This window comes from Anoplopoma fimbria, chromosome 10 (genome assembly GCF_027596085.1).
Source record: "Anoplopoma fimbria isolate UVic2021 breed Golden Eagle Sablefish chromosome 10, Afim_UVic_2022, whole genome shotgun sequence".
Taxonomy (NCBI): Eukaryota; Metazoa; Chordata; class Actinopteri; order Perciformes; family Anoplopomatidae; genus Anoplopoma; species Anoplopoma fimbria.
The window spans coordinates 9548063-9567981 of record NC_072458.1 but is presented as its reverse complement, the minus strand read 5'-3'; the positions used below and the strand labels follow the sequence as shown (position 1 = coordinate 9567981).

Genomic DNA, 19919 nt, shown 5'->3' with positions numbered 1-19919 from the left:
TTTATCAAACTTCTAAAAACTTTTTTTTCAAGACACATTTTTAAAAGAAACCCTTAAATGTATTGTACTCAGTGATCAGTTTTCTCACTTAAACATGTTACTTATCAAATACTGAATTATCACAACTGCTTTAGATAACAGATTTTTCGTGATGAACAATAATGGTTAGAACAATCAGACAGAAGTTTCTCAGGAGGTGTGTGATAACCAATAAATTTAACTGGTTAAAATTTGAGCATTTGAAATTTGATAAAATTGTTTTGATTGATGCGGTACTTCTACTTAACGGGAAATATGCTTATTTGCTGCCTTGCAGCGAGTTGGATGAGAAGATTGATAGCACTCTCATGTCTGTGTGCTAAATATGAAGATACAGCCAGGAGAGAGTTTGCCTAACTTAGCTAAGCATCAAGACTAAAAAGGAGGATACAGCTTGCCTGGCTCTTTCCCCTTGTTTTTACACTTCAGTCTTCGCACGTATTAAAAAAATTAGAGCTATAACAAATGTTTTTCAATGAGCTTTATTGGTGCTAGTTAGCAGATAGTATTACTTTTGGATAAAGCCGGGCTAGCTGTTACCCCTATTGCTAAGCTAAGCTAACTACCTTCTGGCTGTTGCTTCATATACATAGTATTGTTATTGAGAAAGATGAAAGAAGCGTAATTCCCAAAATATCAAACTGTTTAAGTTATTTAGTAGGAGTAAAATTAAGGGTTTTTACACTCTTTGACTTTTAGCCGTTTGATAAATGCAGGCCCTGTCTTTATATGATTGACTTAGTGATATTTCAGTTATAAAAGAGTAAATGAAGCACAGTATTGTAAAGTATTATTATTGTACAGAGGGCTCTGGCGGTGAGTTTGTGTCTACTGAATAGAGTCACTCCTAGCATATCTAACGTTAGTTTATACAGCGATAGGCTTCATCTCCCTGTGTGCTTTCTGATGGGACTCTTCCGTGCTCAGCAACATAGCTGTATACTTACACATCTGGGAGATGTGTCCTTTATTTTCTTATTTATTTTTTTTGTTTTTGAGCTTGTAAATGCAATGGGTTGCTTGTTACAAAGAGCCAAAAATTACCCGTGTACGTGTGGTTCTCTTGGGGTTTATTATTATAAACATGTTCATGGCTGTGTTGCACACACTTTGGTTGTTTCTGACTTCAGTTGTTTGAGTAATGAATAAAAAAAAATTTGGGTTGTGAACGGTACGTTGGTGTAGGCAGTGTCTCATTCTTCCGGTCTGTTTTCCTCCTCTCTGTGTCTCTGTGGCCTTTCCTCTCGCCTCTCATCACTAAGGTGCTATTTATAGGCCAGTTGCCCCGGTTTTCTCTCTCTCTGTCTCTCTTTTTCTTCCCCCTGTCAGAACAGGAACTACAGTATCTCTCACTGTCTTCTGTTCAATCACATTGTGTTTTACAGCTGCTCATTTTCCTACATTATGGTGGCAATTGTTGTTGTTTTTTGCATCATCTCAACCACATACATATTATTATGCCTTCTCCTCCAGGCAGCCAGAGATGTGGACCTACCTGTCAGGTTGATATCTCATCAACTGTTGGATGGATTGCCAATACATTTTGTACAGATATTCATGGTCCCCAGAAGATAAATCCTAATAAATAGTGACCACCTGACTTTAGTCTAAACAACTGTTTGATGGATTCCCATCAAATGTGGTACAGTCATTCGTGTACCTGTCAGAATGAATTATTTATAACTTTGGTGGTCGTTTGAAATTTCCTTTAGCAACATCATAATTTCAAATGTTTTATTTAATTTAACACTTTGGCTGATGATTCAATACCTGCAAAACTAATGACATCCCTTCAGCATTTGTTTTCTTGCATCGCCTCCATTTACCTCACATAAGGATGAAAAGGTCTTTAAGCAGCTATACAGTACAAAACCCTAAATTTGAGAATACTACAACAACTGCACTCTTAATTTGACATTTCAAATCGGACCATAAAAACAGTTAATATGTCGTTTTATTTCCTTATTTCTCTCTCTTCTCCTGCGTTTTGCTCCTGTTGTGAACACAATATTGACATATCATCACCTACTAAGTTTATATGGTGAACATCTTAGCGAACATCTGCCTATATTCACATCCAGCAGTTATGGAGCAGCATTATTATTCATTTGGAGTCATGTTTGGGTTCACTTGAAGTTCGAAATTCAGTCTATATAAAGTGAGTTTTTAGAGCTTTTTAGCTGAAAACATTTTCACGTTGATTTATCTTACAGTCAATTTAAATCTTATCTGTGAAAAGGTGAAGTATGGAACCAAACAATCTGGCCAATGGAAAAGAGGTCTGAGGGAGGAACTAAAGGTGGGAGCTAAGCCAGCCTGTGTGTGCAGGATCGCAGATGGCCATTTAGCCTCCTGAGGACAGTCAGCGTCTCTGAGATCGTTTAACTTGGCCTCACGCTGCACGCCTCTCTCCTCCATCACACAATCCCAGCTTCCCCCTGGGCCTGGGTCAGCCACGCTTGCTGTCTCGCTGTGTGTGTTTGTGTCATCCTGCAGCTCTCTTGCTGGGCTGTCATCTCAGCCACAGCACCAGGACTGATGGGTAATCGTTGGTAATATGTGAGAAACCCAGCAACCTGCACACACAAATGTATAAAGATATCTAATCCACCTACACACATAAAAGTGAAGGTGTGAGAACACAAAAAACAAACACAGTCTGATTATACTTCTGTTGCTGACATTTCAGTTGATATATCCAGGAAACTTAAGTCAATGATTCATGCTAAGCCGCTTTAAGCATCATTACACAGCTGCATCAAGGGAAGTCGGCTTCTGTCAAAATTCCAAGCAGTGGTGACAGGAGACAGACAGACAAATATAACTTTAGCAAAAGTACAACAACTTGAAATACTTGAAGTCCTTCATTCCAACTGCAGTGGTGGATATGGGGTAGTACTGTTCTTGAGTGCAATTTTGAGGTACTTAATTAAGCATTTCTAATTAATGTTAATTCATACTACATTAAAAACATACCTCAAATAAATATTGTCCTCTGAACTTTGCGAATTCAGGTTCTACACTCAAAACGTGATCCATTCAGGAAATACGATACATTGTTACAGATTAAACTACATTTATAAATTAGGTGAAAGTCGCTTTAAATCTAGCAACTGAAACATGAAAAAGCTGCGTAAACAAATATAAAGCCAAGAATATAAAATATAATAATGATGCAGTTCTTTTTTCTTTTCATACCTTAAAGTACAGAGTATCTTTACATTGTGGTATTTCCATTTTCGCTTTTCCTGTAAATTTAAATAATAATTGGACATCCCTGGGCCTTGAACTGTTATTAAGATGAAACAATAAACTGTTGACAACTCAAAGACATTTCACTTTTAGTAAAAGGTCAAAAGCCAAAAAGATATGAAACCACTAGTTTAATATTCATGTTTTGTATTTGATCATGTTATCATACATTTTGTTTATGTAAATCCCAATAGCTAACAATGTAACAGTAACTAAGGCCATGATTGTCATGTATACAAGTGCAAATCTTGTTTTACAGCAAGTGGATCAGACAGCGTTTGGCACAGTGCAGAGATTGTTAGGACCGAATGAACGGCGCAAACACAGAGCTGGCGTGAGCAGAGCAACACAGGAGCCTGTAGACAGAAATCAAGAATGTGAAGCTCCAAACAGGTCCTTGACTTGATTAAAACAAGGCCGTGGCGCAGTGGAGTGCAGGGTAGTTTTCCAATCAGAGGATCGATGGTTTGATACCCGGCTTCGGCAGTCCAGGTCGATGTGTCCTTGGGCAAGAAGGCTTTCCATCGGTATGGACTGGATGTTGTATGATTGTTAGTTAGAGTCTGATGGGCAGATGGCACCTTGCATGGTAGCCCTGTCATCAGTGTGTGAATGGGTGAATGATATGTAACGATATGTAATATAAGCTTTGAGCTACTGATTGTAAGTCGCTTTGGATAAAAGCGTCTGCTAAATGACTGTAATGTAATGTAATGTAAAAACAACACAATGCTCCAAAGGAAATGCTCCTACATGTCAGTTTGTCTGTTCAAGGGCAAAGCAAAAGTCTTTCAAAGAGTGTAGTCCACAAGTTCAAAGTTCCTGGTTTGACTCTGCTTCTGTTATCTAAGGATCTTCTTTTTGATGTACTGGCAGAGGCAGAGATGGGCGGTGGAGCAGTGATTCCTTCGGGGGCGTAGGCGATAGTGTGACGGTCCTGATAGCCTCTCAGACACCAGCAGCCTCACATAAGCTGCGCTGTACGTCATCAAAAGCTGGTAGGCTTTAGCCTGCAAACAAGTACATTAACACTTAGAAGTTTTAGTAACCTGCCTTAACCCTGAGAATGAAAAGAGTAAAGGCACGGTTGGTGATGGTACTTAAGGAAACTTAAGGCACTCACACATAGAGGAGCAGCACTATGTAGAGTTTTGATAAGTATTTTTGTTGTGACATTTCCTTATTTCCTTCCTTTTGTTCCATAAACAAAATCAGGACACATCATGAGTGAACGTATGAATGAAGACGTACTAAGGTTTAAATCTGTCTAATTCTGTGTTGCTTTATGAACAAGACATGTACCTGATAACTGATTTGTTAAATATAAACTCCACATACTCTGGCTCCTGTACAAACGAGCCAAAAAAAACAGTTTACAGGCACTACAATTTCTATTTGTGTAGCAGCGAATATATTGCTATTTCTGATGTATCTATAATTAGACAATACCACTGCTCTAATATAAATTCCCTCAGTGTGGGAATAAAGTCTTCTCACAGCATCATGTCTCTTTACCTGAGCAGGTAACGACGCATCAGGGATGAGGCTGTAGTTGGTGGTGACTTTGGCGCCCTCACTCTGGCTGGATGAGCTACTGCAGCCAGTATCTTCATGTCCGAGCAGGGGCCTCTGTTCACTCGAGTCCTGCTCCTCATCTGACCCTCCGACCTCGGGGTCAACAGCTGCGTCTTCAGTCACAAGAACGAGATGCGACAATTTCCTCTTCAGTTTGTTCTGGTGAAAGTGTGACATTGATGGTTTAAAACTTCCTCAACGCTGCAGAAATGGAAGCCATGAAATGTGATACTGTCCTTCAAGGGCTAAGCTTCTGGTTGCCAGATGATATAGAAATACATATCTTTTCAACAGCAGCTAGAACTGTGTTTCTATTGATTTTGAGGGAGGACTAACATTGGAGCACAAGAAAAAATCGATACAGCAGCAGGAGAACAAACAGCGGGACAGATGTAGGCCTACTCGACTCACTCACCTGGGTGTCATTCTCCACAAAGCTGCCCTCCTCTAAAGTTTCAGTCAGTGCCCTCAGACAGCGGGACATGTCCCAGAACACAAAGTACAGCTGCAGAGAGACACAGAGAGATGAATATAACAGCATCAGTGGCTGCCAACGCAAAATTTTAATTATTAATGTACTAGCCTCGTTCCAGACAACTAAATCACCACCAACATCTCAACTTTTGGCGAGTTTTAACATTTGGAATGATCACATTGAAGCTCTTTATACCCACATGATTAGTAGAGATGCACTTCAGTACAATTCATGTATAGTGTTTGAGCCATCTTTGTAGTGTTAAAATTACTCTCTTTATTTCTATAACTGACCTCCAAATGTTTCCATATTTCCATTCCTTTTTTGAAAAAGATGCTTTTACTCTGTGTATATATTTTATGACTTTTACATAGTACTTTACTTCTACTTCTAAGATTCTTTATGGACAGATGTCAAAGATGAATTTTATGTCACGTTGGTCCTGCAAGCAAGGGCACACAGTTCCAGAGTCCAAATTGAACCAAATTCGTAAAAAGCACTTCATGGGGTCCCCAATACACACACACACCAAGTGTTAAGTAAATCGGAGGAGAAGTTTTTGATATATTTAAAGAACACAATGAAAGACAGACAGACAGACAGAGATTCCTTTCTTGGTAGTAATATTGTGTATCAATAAAAGACGGCATATTGGATTTGAATGTTTTACTTTCTAATGTCTTTTAGACTAATAAAGTCACTGGTGTGGCACATATGGAACCTGACATTCTCACAGTCGAGTTTATTTCAAAAGAACAACCTTCATGTTTCCAGTGCAGGACTGCACCCAGTCAGCCACGGCAACCAGCAGCTTGTGTTTCACCAACCTCTCATTCACCTGGATTAACCGAACGTCTACGTTCATGTTGATCTGACACGTAAACAGTAAAAGATGTTTGAGAATCATTTATTTCACATTTGACGGTTGCGATTTATAAAAAAAAAAATAGAATTTAAAGAAACACTCTTCAGATGAATCCAAACTCAGATGTCAGATAATTCAAATGACAATGTCTGAATAACTGTAAACTAATTTTATGATAACAGACTCGCTCCTTACCTCCTTGTTACTGTAGTGGAGGACGAAGATGATGGCGGTGGTGAGGAAGATGGAAACAAGGCTGACAGAGAGGCAGAGGACCCAGTAGTCACTGACAGTGATATAGAGGTGGAGGGTGGAGAACACGGCGCACCACAGCACCACATACAGCAACTAGTGGAGGGTGAAGAGAGGTTGTGAATATTAACTAAAATACGAAAAGTAAAAATATTCTATCAGGAACTTGCAGCTTGCATCTAAGGAACCAAGACTGCAGCATAAAAGTTTCACACATACTGTAAAAGCAAAAATAACAGACAGGAAATTGCATCAGCTAATGAATTAGCAGTGTTGTTCAGTGACAGGACAAGTACACTCAGATGTTAATCACTAGGTGTTGATGATTGATTCATTTTCTACAGAGTAGAAGCCGCTTAGCATTGCATAGGTTAGCATTGCATAGCTTAGCATTGCATAGCTTAGCATAAAGACTGAAGCAGGCGGAAACAGCTAGCCTGGATTTGTTTAAAGTACACAAATAAGCTATACATTTGTTTGTCTCTGTGTGTCCAGAAATAGTTTAAGCATATAATTCTATGTAGCACTTAAAAATATGTGTAAGGATTAATCACATAAGATTTGATGTGTGAATTGAGTAGCTTCTGAGGTGCTGGTAGGCAGATAGTTTGATCTTTGGACAGGGCCATGCAAGCTCTTTTCTTCTCCCTCTCTGCCAGCTTTAATGCTAAGCTAAGCTAATTGCCCCCCAAAGCTCCAGCTGTGGTGCAAAACAACCTGTGGTTTCTAGAGCTACACAGGATTGGACAGAGAGCTGGAAGACATACCGGTGCCATTATAAAATGGAAGAGAGCGGAGTTGAAAACTAGGTATCTCTTGACTGAGGGAACGTCCAGAGCTGTCTTCAGTGGAGCCTCCATGTCGCTTAATGGAATCTAAAATATCACACAAATTAACAACCTCAATTAAACACAGATTTAACCTAAGATTTCTGAATGTTGCAGTGCCACGGTGGGTCATACTGTATGTGTGTGTGTGCTGACCTGAAAGCCATCGTTCTCAAGTTTGGCACGACACAGAGACAGATCAAAGCTCGGGCTGAGCATTGAACAGCTTGGCATCGCCACAACACACTGACCTTAGAGCAAGAGAGAGAGAGAGAGAGAGAGAGTAATATACTATAGGATTATTTTTACCTAAATGCTGGAAATAGAAGTGTGACAAGATCCTGCACTTGTCTGAAACACTTTATTTTAGAAGATAACATAGAAGAAAATGGAGGTATAGAATGAGAATTAGAAGCAACATAGTATATAGCAGCAGTCAAAAGTGGCACACCCAAACCACAAAACCACAAAATTAGGGCAGTCAAATATAAATAACCCCTCATACCTCACTAACCTAAGGAGGGCCAGTCAGTACAAACATGTGGCGCAAACAAATGTTGTACAAACCTACAAAACTTGACTTTAAATCCCAAATGTTCCATATATAACAAGTATAATAGGCTCCATGTTGAGTAATTAAAAGATCTATCATTTAACCAGTCTGTTTCCCGGTATCTATGTGAGCGTGATGTTATGGTGACTACACTTCTTTTCTTTTAAACAATTTCAGTATTTTTTTCAGGGTTAATGTAAAAGTCAGAAAGATGCAGTGAATAATAAATCGAGTCTCTTTATATGACTATTTGGATAAAAAGGTTAGATTGATGAGTTTGTTTGTTGGCCTTTTATTTAAGACTGGGTACAGGCTCGTCAAGGCTGTCTGCTGCCAAGAGCACCTGCTAATCAGGTATGAATATTATGAGGATCCATTTGTGCAAAGCATCTACCATTAATAGTGGACTGCCGCATGTGTTGCATCGGCACAAGAAAGAAATAACAAGATATCAGTCCATGTTAAACGTCAAATACCTTGTGTAACACAGTGCCGTCATTAGCATTATAACAAGAGCATTATAGACAACAACAGCATTTTTGGCACAAATAGAACCCCATATAGATATTTCCTTAGAGTACCTTTAAATACTGAAGGACATATTTAATTGTAAACTTGACCAGATGAGACCTCCTGATAATCTCATGAATATAATATTGGAGTAAAGTTTTTTGCAGCACAATTCACCAAATAAAACAAATAAAGAAGCAGCTGTTTACCATTTGACCAGTTGGGTCTGTTGATGTTGGCCTGCTGTGGCTGAGCTTTGTTTTGTCTGATCTGCACATCCACCTGACACTCCTCCATCACATGACATACTTCGCCTTTGTCCTCCATCATCTTAGAGGTAACTCTGTCCTAGAAAAGAAACCGCGCACAAGACATCTGAGAATAACTTCACCTTATAAGAGGAAACTACATCTGAAAGTGGGCTTAAGGACATTTTATCATTGCTTCATGGATCTTTCATTTCAAGTCATAAAAAAAGAGGATCCAGCAGTTTCATGTGACAGCATGCATCACTTAGCAATCATATTAAAGTCACAAAAAAAAGGACTGCAACAGAGGTTATGGTGTAAAAGCCTGTCTGTCTAAAATAAACATGAAACCATGTCACTGTGACCGATACAGGATGCTTACATGATTATTCAGGAGCCATGCTGTTGTGTAACAATTAGGAGGAAATTAGTGAGGCAGCATATTTGATCATCTCAAATAAAGTAGTCTAGAGGTACATTTATTTATCTGAAGGTGTTTCCTAACTCAATAAATTCCTAAACAGAGGCACACCTCTATGCAACTGCTAAGGGGTATGTGGGAATCTCAACTATTTACAATAGACGGTAAGTTGTAACATCATGAGTTACATCAAATAGTTAACTTGTGTCAAAACAACGAATAAACAGTTTAACAGCTAGTGTCAAAGGTAAGTATTAACAGTTGAAATGGTTAGCTAGTGTCAAAGGTACAGATATTAAGCTCAAATAGTTCACTGAAAGAAATTAATAAAGGTTGAAATGGTTGCAATTGCTTAAATTAATTGTTAAACAGTTGAGACAGGGAGCTAGAAGTAATGGATAAACAGTTGAAGTAGTAATCATTAGCTTAAAGTAGCCTAATGGATAAATGGCTGAAACACCCATCTTCTGTCACTCCAACAAGTAGCCTCACTGTTAGCAGAGCAAACTTGACAAAAGCAGCCTGTGCAATGAGGATTATATAGTATGAAAAATATTGGGACTGTACCCACTTTTAAATAAATTAAAGTCTTATTTATCATCCAGTTTATACCCCATGCATATAAACTATGAACATTAGTAGCCTACAGATGAGGCATAAGCTTTCTTGAGCTCATGTGATTTGATGAAAGGTTGGGAACTGCTGCGAATTGATAGGTTAAACATGTCACGCCTGAAGAAGCAGGGCATTTATTCCAGGCGAGTGTCATCTCTTTCTCAAAAGCCTTTCAAGTAAACAACAGCCTTTAGCTCTGATAAAAATGCCCAGAGTTTATTTAAAGAAGGTCAGAAAGTCTCAAAACCTGCAGGAAACAAGATCACTTCTGCTTTCACAGCTGCTGGCCTTAACACAAGTGACATTGTGATGCTGTTATCTGCTGGCAGAAGCGGAACATTAAGAGGCGATTACCCTCTTATTCAATAAATTCAGTTTTGAGGAGAAGATTTAAGTGAATTTGCATATTTATAAGCCTTTTAATGTTGCCCATATCTGCACTGTCTTTAGACTAAAATGTCCAGAATGTCATATTTTATCATGGCATTGTAGCTCAGTCTGTTAATAGAGGATAAAGGGTATGTTTTAGTTGTGACTCTGCACCTCCATAGCAGACTTCTTGTGATAAAACTAAATAAATGCTACTTACAGTCAAACCCAGCTCTCTCTGGGCCTGTTACCATCGTGTGCTCTCGCCTGCATGGCTGTGACAGAGCCACATTTTAGCACTGAAGTGTGAAAACTCAATGCTGCAGTTGTGATATTACGCTGTACCCTCAGACCTCTTTACCTCTTTCTCAGCCCTCTCTTTACATAGACCTCCTCTAGGCCTTTATTACTCACTTTCACTTCATTGCATGTAAATAAAGTCACACTGACTGTGGACAGTTTATCATTGCCTTCTTTCACTGCACCTGCTCAAGAGGAGAAAAAAAACAACCAAATAATATTGTTGAGGAAGGAAGCAGAAGGCAGCGTTGAGCAGGCAGCAGTATTTCACCAGTAAAAGCGCAGATGTTTTGAGCTCATCAGTAAAAACTCAACCACCATTATCTTAAAATCACATCTTGTCCGTTTTCACGCCCTTATCTGTTGTGTGTCCTGCTGAACTTAATCACTTTGTAATTGTGTATATCAAGAGGTCAATTCCTGCTAAAAAATAACATTTACCAAGATCCTTTATTTTCTTGAGTTAAACAGATATTTGCATGTTGAGCAGGGATGCCATGTTTACAATAGTTAATCTCCAAAATGTTGAATTTCTATGTTATTAAAAGCTCTCATTAGACGTAAAGGCATAGAAAAAGGGGAATCCATGTCAGATTTCTTAGTTTTTAAATGTTCATTTAAAAAGCTTGTGTTTTTCTGTGGCTATCCAACATGTTTCATTTGATTAGTTTACCTTTAAGACTGTGAAGTCCTGAAATCATCAATAATGAAACCAAAAGTCCATATCTCACATGATGAAACATATCTTACCTGCATCTTAGATGAAAGTCCATCATGTCAACAAAGCTGTGATGGTTGTATTCCCTTCTGGGTCCACATAGATCCCTTGAAAGCAACAACTGTATATCTGCCTGCGCACACAGGCCGTGTTACTTTAACTGTCAAATGTTTCTCAGCAGTTTCTTTCTCTCTCTCTCACCCCCTCTCTCTCTATCTCTCTCTCTCTCTCGCTCTCTCTTAGCATGTGACCCAGATCAGCTGGGCCTCATGACTGCAGGAATGTGGTTTCTGGTTCTCAGCTCAACACTAGAAATGTTTGATGCTAATGAACAAAGCTTACTCACACATTATTTTGTGGTGGGACTTGTGATTTTGTGAAATAGACTTAAGTCTTTCTTTAATTGACATTTTTGGAGAGTTTCCAGTTTGTTTTCATTGGCGTTGTGTTGCTGCTTTTTGGAACTGTTACACTTTAACTCATTAAGTCCAAGTATATATGTGGATCAATGAGGGTAGTACAAGGGACACCAATTCATACACTTGTGCTTCCCATACCACACTGCATAATACAAATAATAATAATGTACATTGTACAATACTTTATACTGTAACACTGGATGGTTAATGTGTCATTTGAGGTTTTGGGTAAATTCCGCCCCCATCTGGATAAAAGTTGTATGTGTATTTTGCGTAATACTCCGATGGTAATCAAAGAACACTACCAGAACATTTAATGCATAAATCAACTAAAACTAGTTACATAGTTTATTTTTACCCGCTGACAGCATTTATCTTTGCCTGATCTTCCACCTCAGCGGAAACAAAATGTCATAGACATAAAGTATGTGGCATATTAGATGTGAAATTTTATTGCAAGGTATCTTACTATGTTTGTGTATATTCATGTAGATTAATATGTTTTTCTTATTCAGATATAACAAAAACATTCAACCATCATTCAGTCGCTGCATAAGCTACAATAATTAGCATACACACATAATTCATATAAAATAGCCAATAAAACAAATTAAATCTAATTAAAAAAGGTGTATATAATTTATATTCTTTATATATTATGTGAAATTATATGTGATCGTTATGATCCATTTTGTATATAATTTATTATTTCCTCTTTTATTTTGGTGAGTGGCGGTAAATAAGAAGGGGGGCAGTCATGTGACTAGCTCTAGACGCTGTGGTATCTTGAGCTGAGGGCAGCATTTCCGCCTGTACCTCTCTGTCAGTTTATTGTTTTTCTGTGGATTTATTTCTAAACTCATCACCTGTACTTGTGTAATATTTTGATGGTATTTCTCTGCCGGAATAAAGAAGAACTTTTCAGGAATTGAATCTATCATGGAGTCAGGAAGCCGGCTCGCTGCACTGTCGTTACTACTCTCCCTGTTGTCTCCCTGTGTTCGTACCTTCAGCCCTGATCAGGTAGGTTCAGTAAGCAAAGTATCATAGAAATACGTAACAACACAATGCAGTTACCCTGTTGTTGGTACACGAGTAGTAGAAGCTACCAAAAGTGTTGATTCAGCTTGATTTCAGTGATCAAACTGACTTTTTGAGGTCACATAACACTGTGATTGTGTCCAGCCTATGCATGCATTCATTTTATTATAGTTCGTGGAGGAAAAATTATTCAAATAATTAACTATGAAATACTACATTTGAAGTAAAAGACAGCAGGCTACTATCAGTAGAGATATATATATATATATATATATATATATATATATATATATATATATATATATATATATATATACAGTACTTTGGTGTGTCTTTGGGTAGTTAGGTCCATAAGGCAGCAGGATATTTTATTTATTTATATCAAATGTTTTTTGAGCAGTTCTATTTCCCATAGAATTCACTCCTTTTCTCATTTTCATGTATTTTACACTTGTGCATGTAGCACTGGTAGTCATTAGAAAATGTAATTATGTAAAAGGCACAGAGATGAAAGCATTACATTTTATATACTTATCATGGTTTGTTTGTAAAACATTGATCTGACACTTAACTAATACCTGTAGCTGTCAAATAGATCTAGTGGAATACAATATTTAAGTGTAGTCGAGCAGAAGTATAAAGTAGGTTAAAATGAAAATTCTCAAATACAGTACCACAAAATTGAAGCCTACTGTCAACAGTAAGCGGTGGGAGGAGCTCTTGCAGCCTTGTGCTTTTAAATAAATGAATAACATAAATGCTTCCTGAGTTGAAAGTGTGATCATCACCTGATTGTGTCACCTGACTGGTGTTGCTCACAGATATTTTAACTCCTTCCATTTTACCTTAGTCAGCCTCTATCTCTCTTCATTTTCTTGTCTCATCTTTCTTTGCACTCCAGATTGACCCTCTGCTGTATGAAGAGCAGCTGTTGTGGGTGAGCGGAGTCCAGGGGGAGGTGAACACCTACAGGATCCCCCTGCTCACCTTCACCCCAAAAGGAAGCCTGCTGGCCTTCTCAGAGGGAAGGAAGTCGACGGCAATGGACTATGGAGCAAAGTTCCTCGCAATGCGGCGGTCCACGGACAAAGGCAGGGCGACCACGACATTCATGCCATCAGAAACAGTCCGATTATCCACACACACACACCAAAATAAGTCCTGCTTTTTTCTAAAGCTTTCAGCCACATCGTGTGGCCTTCATCAGTGAATAGAGTTCTGCTCACTGAGCAAAACAAGAAAGTGGACATTGTGATAAGACGTACATGAGCTAAAATACAGGAAATGATAAACTTCCTTAAAGACTGCAGAGGAAGAAGAAGTAGCAGAGACTACAACAAGTCTGCGTTATCTAAATTAGAGCTGGTTATCATTTGATACCCGATTTTCAAAACTTTGGCCGATGTGCTACGTTACTCTCAGTGCTGATATAAAAACAATTATTTTATTCAAAAACTTTACTTTGAGGATTATAAACAAAAAAAATCAACCAATTAGTTTGCATTCATTTATTTTAACAGGAGAAGTACTTAAATGTTAACTGTGTTAAAAAACAGTCGCACAAGATCTTTATCTAGATAAAATGCAGTCTAAAATTGTCAAAACCAAATCAGAAAATGTTGAGTAAAGAAGAATATGACATTGTGCACAAATGTGATACCAGTTGTTAGTTCTCTGTCTTACGGACACATTTCGGGAAGTACCAATTATTATTATTAACAGATCTGATTACTCAAAATAAGCTTAAAGTTGAGAGTATAAATTTACCATGTGTACACATTTGAATCTGCATTTTTTGACACAAAAAGTAATACAACTGCTTAAGGATACAAACTTTGTCTCTCTGAATATATATATGCGTTGATCGCTGTAAAATAAATGGCTTAAGCACAACCTTACAGCAAAGTGTGCAGGAGAGCAGGAATAGAAATAGACTAAATTGGAATTTGAGGATGAACTTTAAAGAAACTGATTTTTTGGGTTTTTAAGTGGAAAGTTGAATAACCAAAAAACTTTAAGGAATGTATTTTTCCTCAAGAAGATTGAGCCAACATATACAATTTGGTGTAAAAGTAGTCTTGATTTGTGTCTGAACCCTCTCCTGTTCCTCCTCTTGTCCCACCAGGAGCCACCTGGTCCCCGACCTCCTTCATAGTCGATGATGGACAGACACGTGATGGCCTGAACCTGGGCGCCGTGGTGGTGGATGAGGAAATGGGCTCGGTGATTCTGGTCTACAGTGTCTGCTTCAGACTCTCTTACTGCCAACCGTCCAGCACCATGATGGTGGAGAGCCGGGACGACGGCCTCAGCTGGAGCCCCCCCAGAAACCTGTCGGTCCAGCTCGGGGTGAAGAGCTTTGCTCCTGGGCCGGGATTCGGCATCCAGGTGAGATAGAACCATACAGTATGATGTGAGGAGCAGCTGCTGAGCTGATTCCTAGTTGTAAAGTGGGATAAGATTTAAGCTAAATTACCTTTGTGCTGCATTCATGTCACATATTGTGATTGTAAGCTATGGACAGGGTAGGTGGAGAGATTTTAAAGGCAGAAATCTCTGTGGTGTTGAAGATATACAAAAACCTTATCTGCTCCCTACAGGGATATTAAGATCAGTTCATACACCTTTGTCACAACTAAGTAATTATGCTATTGGAAGCATTGGACATAATTACCTCTTTGAATTTGACTGATCCATTAATTTAATTTGAATTGTTTTATTTGTTGTACTGAATGAAAAAATGAGTAAGATAGTTTTCACTTCATTATTTCATTGGATAATACATTTAATATTGTAATGAACTTAAAGTCTGATGTTACTTCTTCACGGTTAGAAACTCTGCTACAAACTAAGGTGTGTCATTCTGCTTTTATTGACAGCATTTACCAGCTATAAAAAAACAACTGATTTAGCATTTTTTGGAGGCCACGAGACCAAATAGTCTGCACCTACAGTATATTGTAGGCACATTCTGTCCAGACAAACTATCCACAAAGAGGAACAGCAGTCACAAGTTGAAACCAATCAACAGAAACATTATGGAGACTGTTCTAGAAGGAGAGTAGAGGACTGACAAATACTGCTGTAGTTAGAATGAAACCTAATATGAAACATCTTTCCTTTTCCAGTGAGTGGCGTTTAAATTGAGACTTTCATGTGGAGTTTTTGTCCATTTATTAGAGTCAGACTAATATGGTAGAGTCTGTGTTATTGACTCTGAAATTGACTCATCACAGATGTATTGGTATTGATGTACTGTTTATAAGAAAACAGTGCATAATGCCAAAAGAATGTGTGGGGTCATTAACAGTTAAATTATACATCAGTTTATTTAGATAATAATAAGCTCAAATTGTGTTTGTTTTAAACCTGTAAAATGTTATTTTTGTTCAATCAGATCACCTCTTTATCATATAAATAGAATACATTGGACGGGGAGCCTTTTTATTTTTGGCACGTTGAATGCATTAAAAACTGACAGCAGTACATTTAAAATGCATCAACAGAATCATTACATAATTGGAGTTTTTTGTTGTTGTTGTAATTGTGAAAATACATGCTTATCGCTCTCCATAGTCTGAGTTGAGCATTTTAATAGATTAGGTCAGCAGTGTGGATAATTATTATTGTTTGTTCCATAAGATATCAATGTCTTTGTAGCATAACACATCAGGAATGATGTATTATCTCTTTCTACAGCAAATTTTCATGTTCAGTAAATCTATTTGGGATTTCTTTTTTCTACTTAAATTTTGACCATGTAAAGCAACCTTTGGTTTTTATTTGTAGATCCCATACTGCATTATGTTCATGTTATTCTGTTTTATTTCATCATACACAATATGTCATTTCTATATTGATACAGACAAAAGTAAGTGTCATTATTTAATCATTGTATATTATTCTAGAGTACGCTGTTTCCATATACTATATCTTGCTGATAGTGTGTCACTCTTACCTTGTAATTTCCCTGAATTTCTCCCCTGAAAATCAGTAAAGAGTTGTGTTTAAGAATCAAGTCTGCACCTTTTGTTTATTGTGTGCTGAGTCCACATTGTTTGTTTCTTTGCACTACAGAAACGCTACAACCCGGCTAAGGGGAGGTTGGTGGTGTGTGGTCATGGGACATTGGCAGGAAACGGAGTTTTTTGCATCCTGAGTGATGACCACGGACAAAACTGGTACAACGGCGCTGCGCTGAAAAGCATCCCTTACAACGAGAAAAAGAGGGCACTGGACTTCAGCCCTGACGAGTGCCAGGTACGTTTGCTGCTGCTTGTGGAAGCAAAAATGTAAAAATGTTACTTCTTTAAAGCTCCAGCCATATATATGATTTGTCTTAACAATGAATCAAATGTATTTATGTAATATGACCCCCACCAGGAATTATCACCCAACTTTGCAGCTCTAACAACCTTTTTAGCCCGTTCTGGTTCTCTGTTTCGGTTTTATGCCCTGCAAATACACTCTATGGTTCAGTCTATAGGCTCCTATCAACCCAGTTTTTTGGGGAGATATTTTATAAATATAAAAAAAATTATATAATCATATGATCAACTGACTGAACGCTGCCTGTCCAGAACTAAACAGCAGACAAAGCATCTAGTTGTTGGAGAAGGTCAAATTTCAAGCAGTTAAGAGGCAAAGTAGAGTTGGAGGCAAAAAAAACAGACAAAGCTAAAATAAGATAGAGAGGATCACACTTAAATTTCATATAAATATGACTCCTGATGAGTGCTAATGTTGCATTGTTTCTGCTGGATGTGTGACATGTGAGCCATAACAACTTTTAATAGGGCCGTTCATGTGTCAGCTTGTTGCAGAGTTATTCTGCCCCCTAGTGGTCAAAAGAAACATAGCTGGGAAAAGTATGTTTTAAAACACCTGCAATGATAGAAAGTTGTCATAATTAATCAAATACCAGTCGATGTTTCAATATCAGAGCATTTCTTCATGGTCAAGATTAAGCCTCTCTGCTCCCCTGCAGCCGGTGGAGCTGATGGACGGCAGCATCGTCATCAACGTGCGGAACCAGAACCACTACCACTGTCGGTGTCGCATGGTGGTACGCAGCCGTGACGGCGGATTGACCCTGCCTTTAGATAATCTTTATTTTGACTATGAGCTGGTGGATTCTGCCGTAGCAGCCGGAGCTCTGCTGAAAGACAAAGTGCTCTACTTCACCAACCCCTCTAATGAGCAACAGAGTAAGAGCCACTAACAGTCTCTCTTCTTCTTCTTCTTGCCTAACCTTTGTCACTGGGGCTCAGTGGTGGAAGTAAAAATGCTGTTATAAAATAAAAGTACCTCATTCAAAAGTTAAAAATGAATAATAGCAAGATGAAATAATTTATCAGAAGTAAAAGTATTTGTTGGATGGAAGGACCACTTTTAGAATGTATTACTATCATATATATATATATACTATTATTGCAATAGAATTACAGACATATTAATACAGCATTTTAATGTCACAGCTGGTTGAAGTGAATTTTATTAATATTCCTTCTCACTGACGATGGAAATGGCTGGAGGAATTATGTTTTCAGGTTGTTTGTCTGCCTGTACCATTCTCACGAACACGATATCTCTAGAACTTCATCAAATGTAACTGTAACGTCCACCTTGACTCCAGGATGAACTGATTCTACTTTGGTGGTCAAAGGTCACTATGATGTCTTGGCCATAACTCAAGAATCCATATACTTACTGTGACAATTTCACATCAATGTCTTATAGGATAAAATTATGAAGTGATGACATTTTGGACAGAAATGAATGTTAACTGCAACCTCACTGGTTGACAGAGGCTTACAACCATAAAGAACTTATTCTAGTTTTTCTTAGTTTACTTCAGGTCCTTGTTAAAAAAAGATCAGTATCAAAAATTTAAAAAATTGCCTCATTCCTCTCAGGAATTAACCTGACCTTACGCTGGTCGCTGAATGAGGGTGACTCTTGGGTGAATAAAGCTACGCAGTTATGGGCGGGTCCCAGCGGCTACTCCTGCATCACATCACTGGACAGCGGCTCGCCGGAGGACCGAAAGTACATCTTTGTCATCTACGAGAAGGGCCACAAAGACTATGATGAGACTGTGTCGTTCGCCAAGATCCACCTGTATGGTGGTCGGTAGAGCATGTGGGAGGGAGGTAAATAAGTGAGCATCAGTTCATTAACATCAGCAGATACAATGCATGAAAACTTATTTGTATACTGATAGTCTGACTCCTGTTTTTATTTTTTCACCTTGTGTTTGTCTCTTAGATTCCAATACATTCTGGAGCTAAAGGGAAACAGGACGCTGTTGTTTACTCCCATGACTTTCTCAGGAAGAAAACAAAAGAGATTTTAAACTTACTTTATGATATTCAGAGTGTGAAAATTGTGTTTGGGCTGTGGTGATCTCAAAATACATTTTCTTGTTATTTTATCTTTATCTTAATCTATCTTCGTCTCAATTTATCATGTCTATTTTTCTGTTTTCGGATATGTTACCAAGTCTGGGTTTTGCTAAAAACCTTTGCGCTGTCACAATATTTGGTGAATTCTCTGTTCCTACACAGAAGATAATATGACCAAGCAAGGGACTTAAATCAAGCTGTTTTGAAGCTAACGTCAAAATCTCAGTTTTACAGTACGATAATACAACATTGAAGTATTAGATCCCAGTCTTCCACCATGAAGAAGAGCCATATCTTTCAACGGTTTCAAGATGGTGTTAATGCAATATAGATTCAAGCACATCTGGCAACTAGCAATAAGTCACCTCATAAACAGATTCACTGTATGCCGACACTGATGTGAAGTGATTCCTTTTTACTCAGATAATATTGATTAATACTGAAGCAGCCTACTTTCAAATCTTAAATGGGTATTTGCTTTTTATTATATGTATTGCCCTTATTAAGCTGTGAGTGTGCCTTGGATATATGCTGACCAAACTTGGTTCTGCGTTTATAAAACCAGAAATTGTGTAAAATATTGTGAATAGCCTATTGTTATAAAACTACAATTGAATGCAATTTTATATTGGAGTATGATTACTTTAAGTAAAATGATGAATTAGATGTGTGACTGAATTTGAGAATGAAGAGGTAAATACATAATGTAGCCTCTCTTGCATTTGTGCAGAATGTATTCTAAAATGTTTCAAACAGTTTGAACTCCACTCTACTCAGATTTGGATAACCTATTTTATTCCAGGATTGCCATGTATCACCAGCATTGTACACAGGGTTACGGTACATTTTTTTCATGCAGGAAATGATCTGATCTGTACTATCTGTAGAATTAATAAATTACTTCTAACATGTTTTGGGCACAGCCAAGCTGATTTGCAATGTCATTCATGATTAAGCAAAAGGAAAAACGACCAGAAATTACAAGACCTTTTAAAAAAAAGTCATTGTCAGTGATTACAACACAGCAGAAGAAATG

The 19919-nt window shown here is 38.0% G+C and overlaps 2 protein-coding genes across 5 annotated transcripts; one reads left to right on the top strand and one right to left on the bottom strand.

Moving 5' to 3' along the window:
• Positions 1 to 1918: 1918 nt before the first annotated feature.
• LOC129097223 (transmembrane protein 268) lies at positions 1919 to 11223 on the bottom strand. Of its 3 annotated transcripts, none has more exons than XM_054605998.1 (9): positions 11052 to 11218; positions 8558 to 8696; positions 7442 to 7531; positions 7226 to 7333; positions 6402 to 6554; positions 6102 to 6212; positions 5282 to 5371; positions 4807 to 5025; positions 1919 to 4301 (listed from the first exon to the last, which is right to left on the bottom strand). In XM_054605998.1, the coding sequence occupies exons 2-9, from the start codon at positions 8624 to 8626 to the stop codon at positions 4134 to 4136; spliced, it is 1008 nt and encodes a 335-aa protein (XP_054461973.1). In that variant the 5' UTR covers positions 8627 to 8696; positions 11052 to 11218; the 3' UTR covers positions 1919 to 4133. The 3 variants fall into 3 exon arrangements, with proteins under 3 accessions (XP_054461973.1, XP_054461972.1, XP_054461974.1); XM_054605997.1 differs by having other exon boundaries at positions 1920 to 4301; positions 7442 to 7536; positions 11052 to 11217; XM_054605999.1 differs by having other exon boundaries at positions 4179 to 4301; positions 4807 to 4979; positions 7442 to 7536; positions 11052 to 11223.
• Positions 11224 to 12224: 1001 nt separating this feature from the next.
• neu1 (neuraminidase 1) lies at positions 12225 to 19804 on the top strand. 2 transcript variants are annotated; one of them, XM_054606156.1, is made up of 7 exons: positions 12225 to 12461; positions 13381 to 13570; positions 14605 to 14867; positions 16557 to 16739; positions 17467 to 17686; positions 18395 to 18631; positions 18747 to 19804. In XM_054606156.1, the coding sequence occupies exons 1-6, from the start codon at positions 12378 to 12380 to the stop codon at positions 18613 to 18615; spliced, it is 1161 nt and encodes a 386-aa protein (XP_054462131.1). In that variant the 5' UTR covers positions 12225 to 12377; the 3' UTR covers positions 18616 to 18631; positions 18747 to 19804. The 2 variants fall into 2 exon arrangements, with proteins under 2 accessions (XP_054462131.1, XP_054462132.1); XM_054606157.1 differs by having other exon boundaries at positions 18395 to 18639.
• The last annotated feature ends 115 nt before the right edge of the window (positions 19805 to 19919 follow it).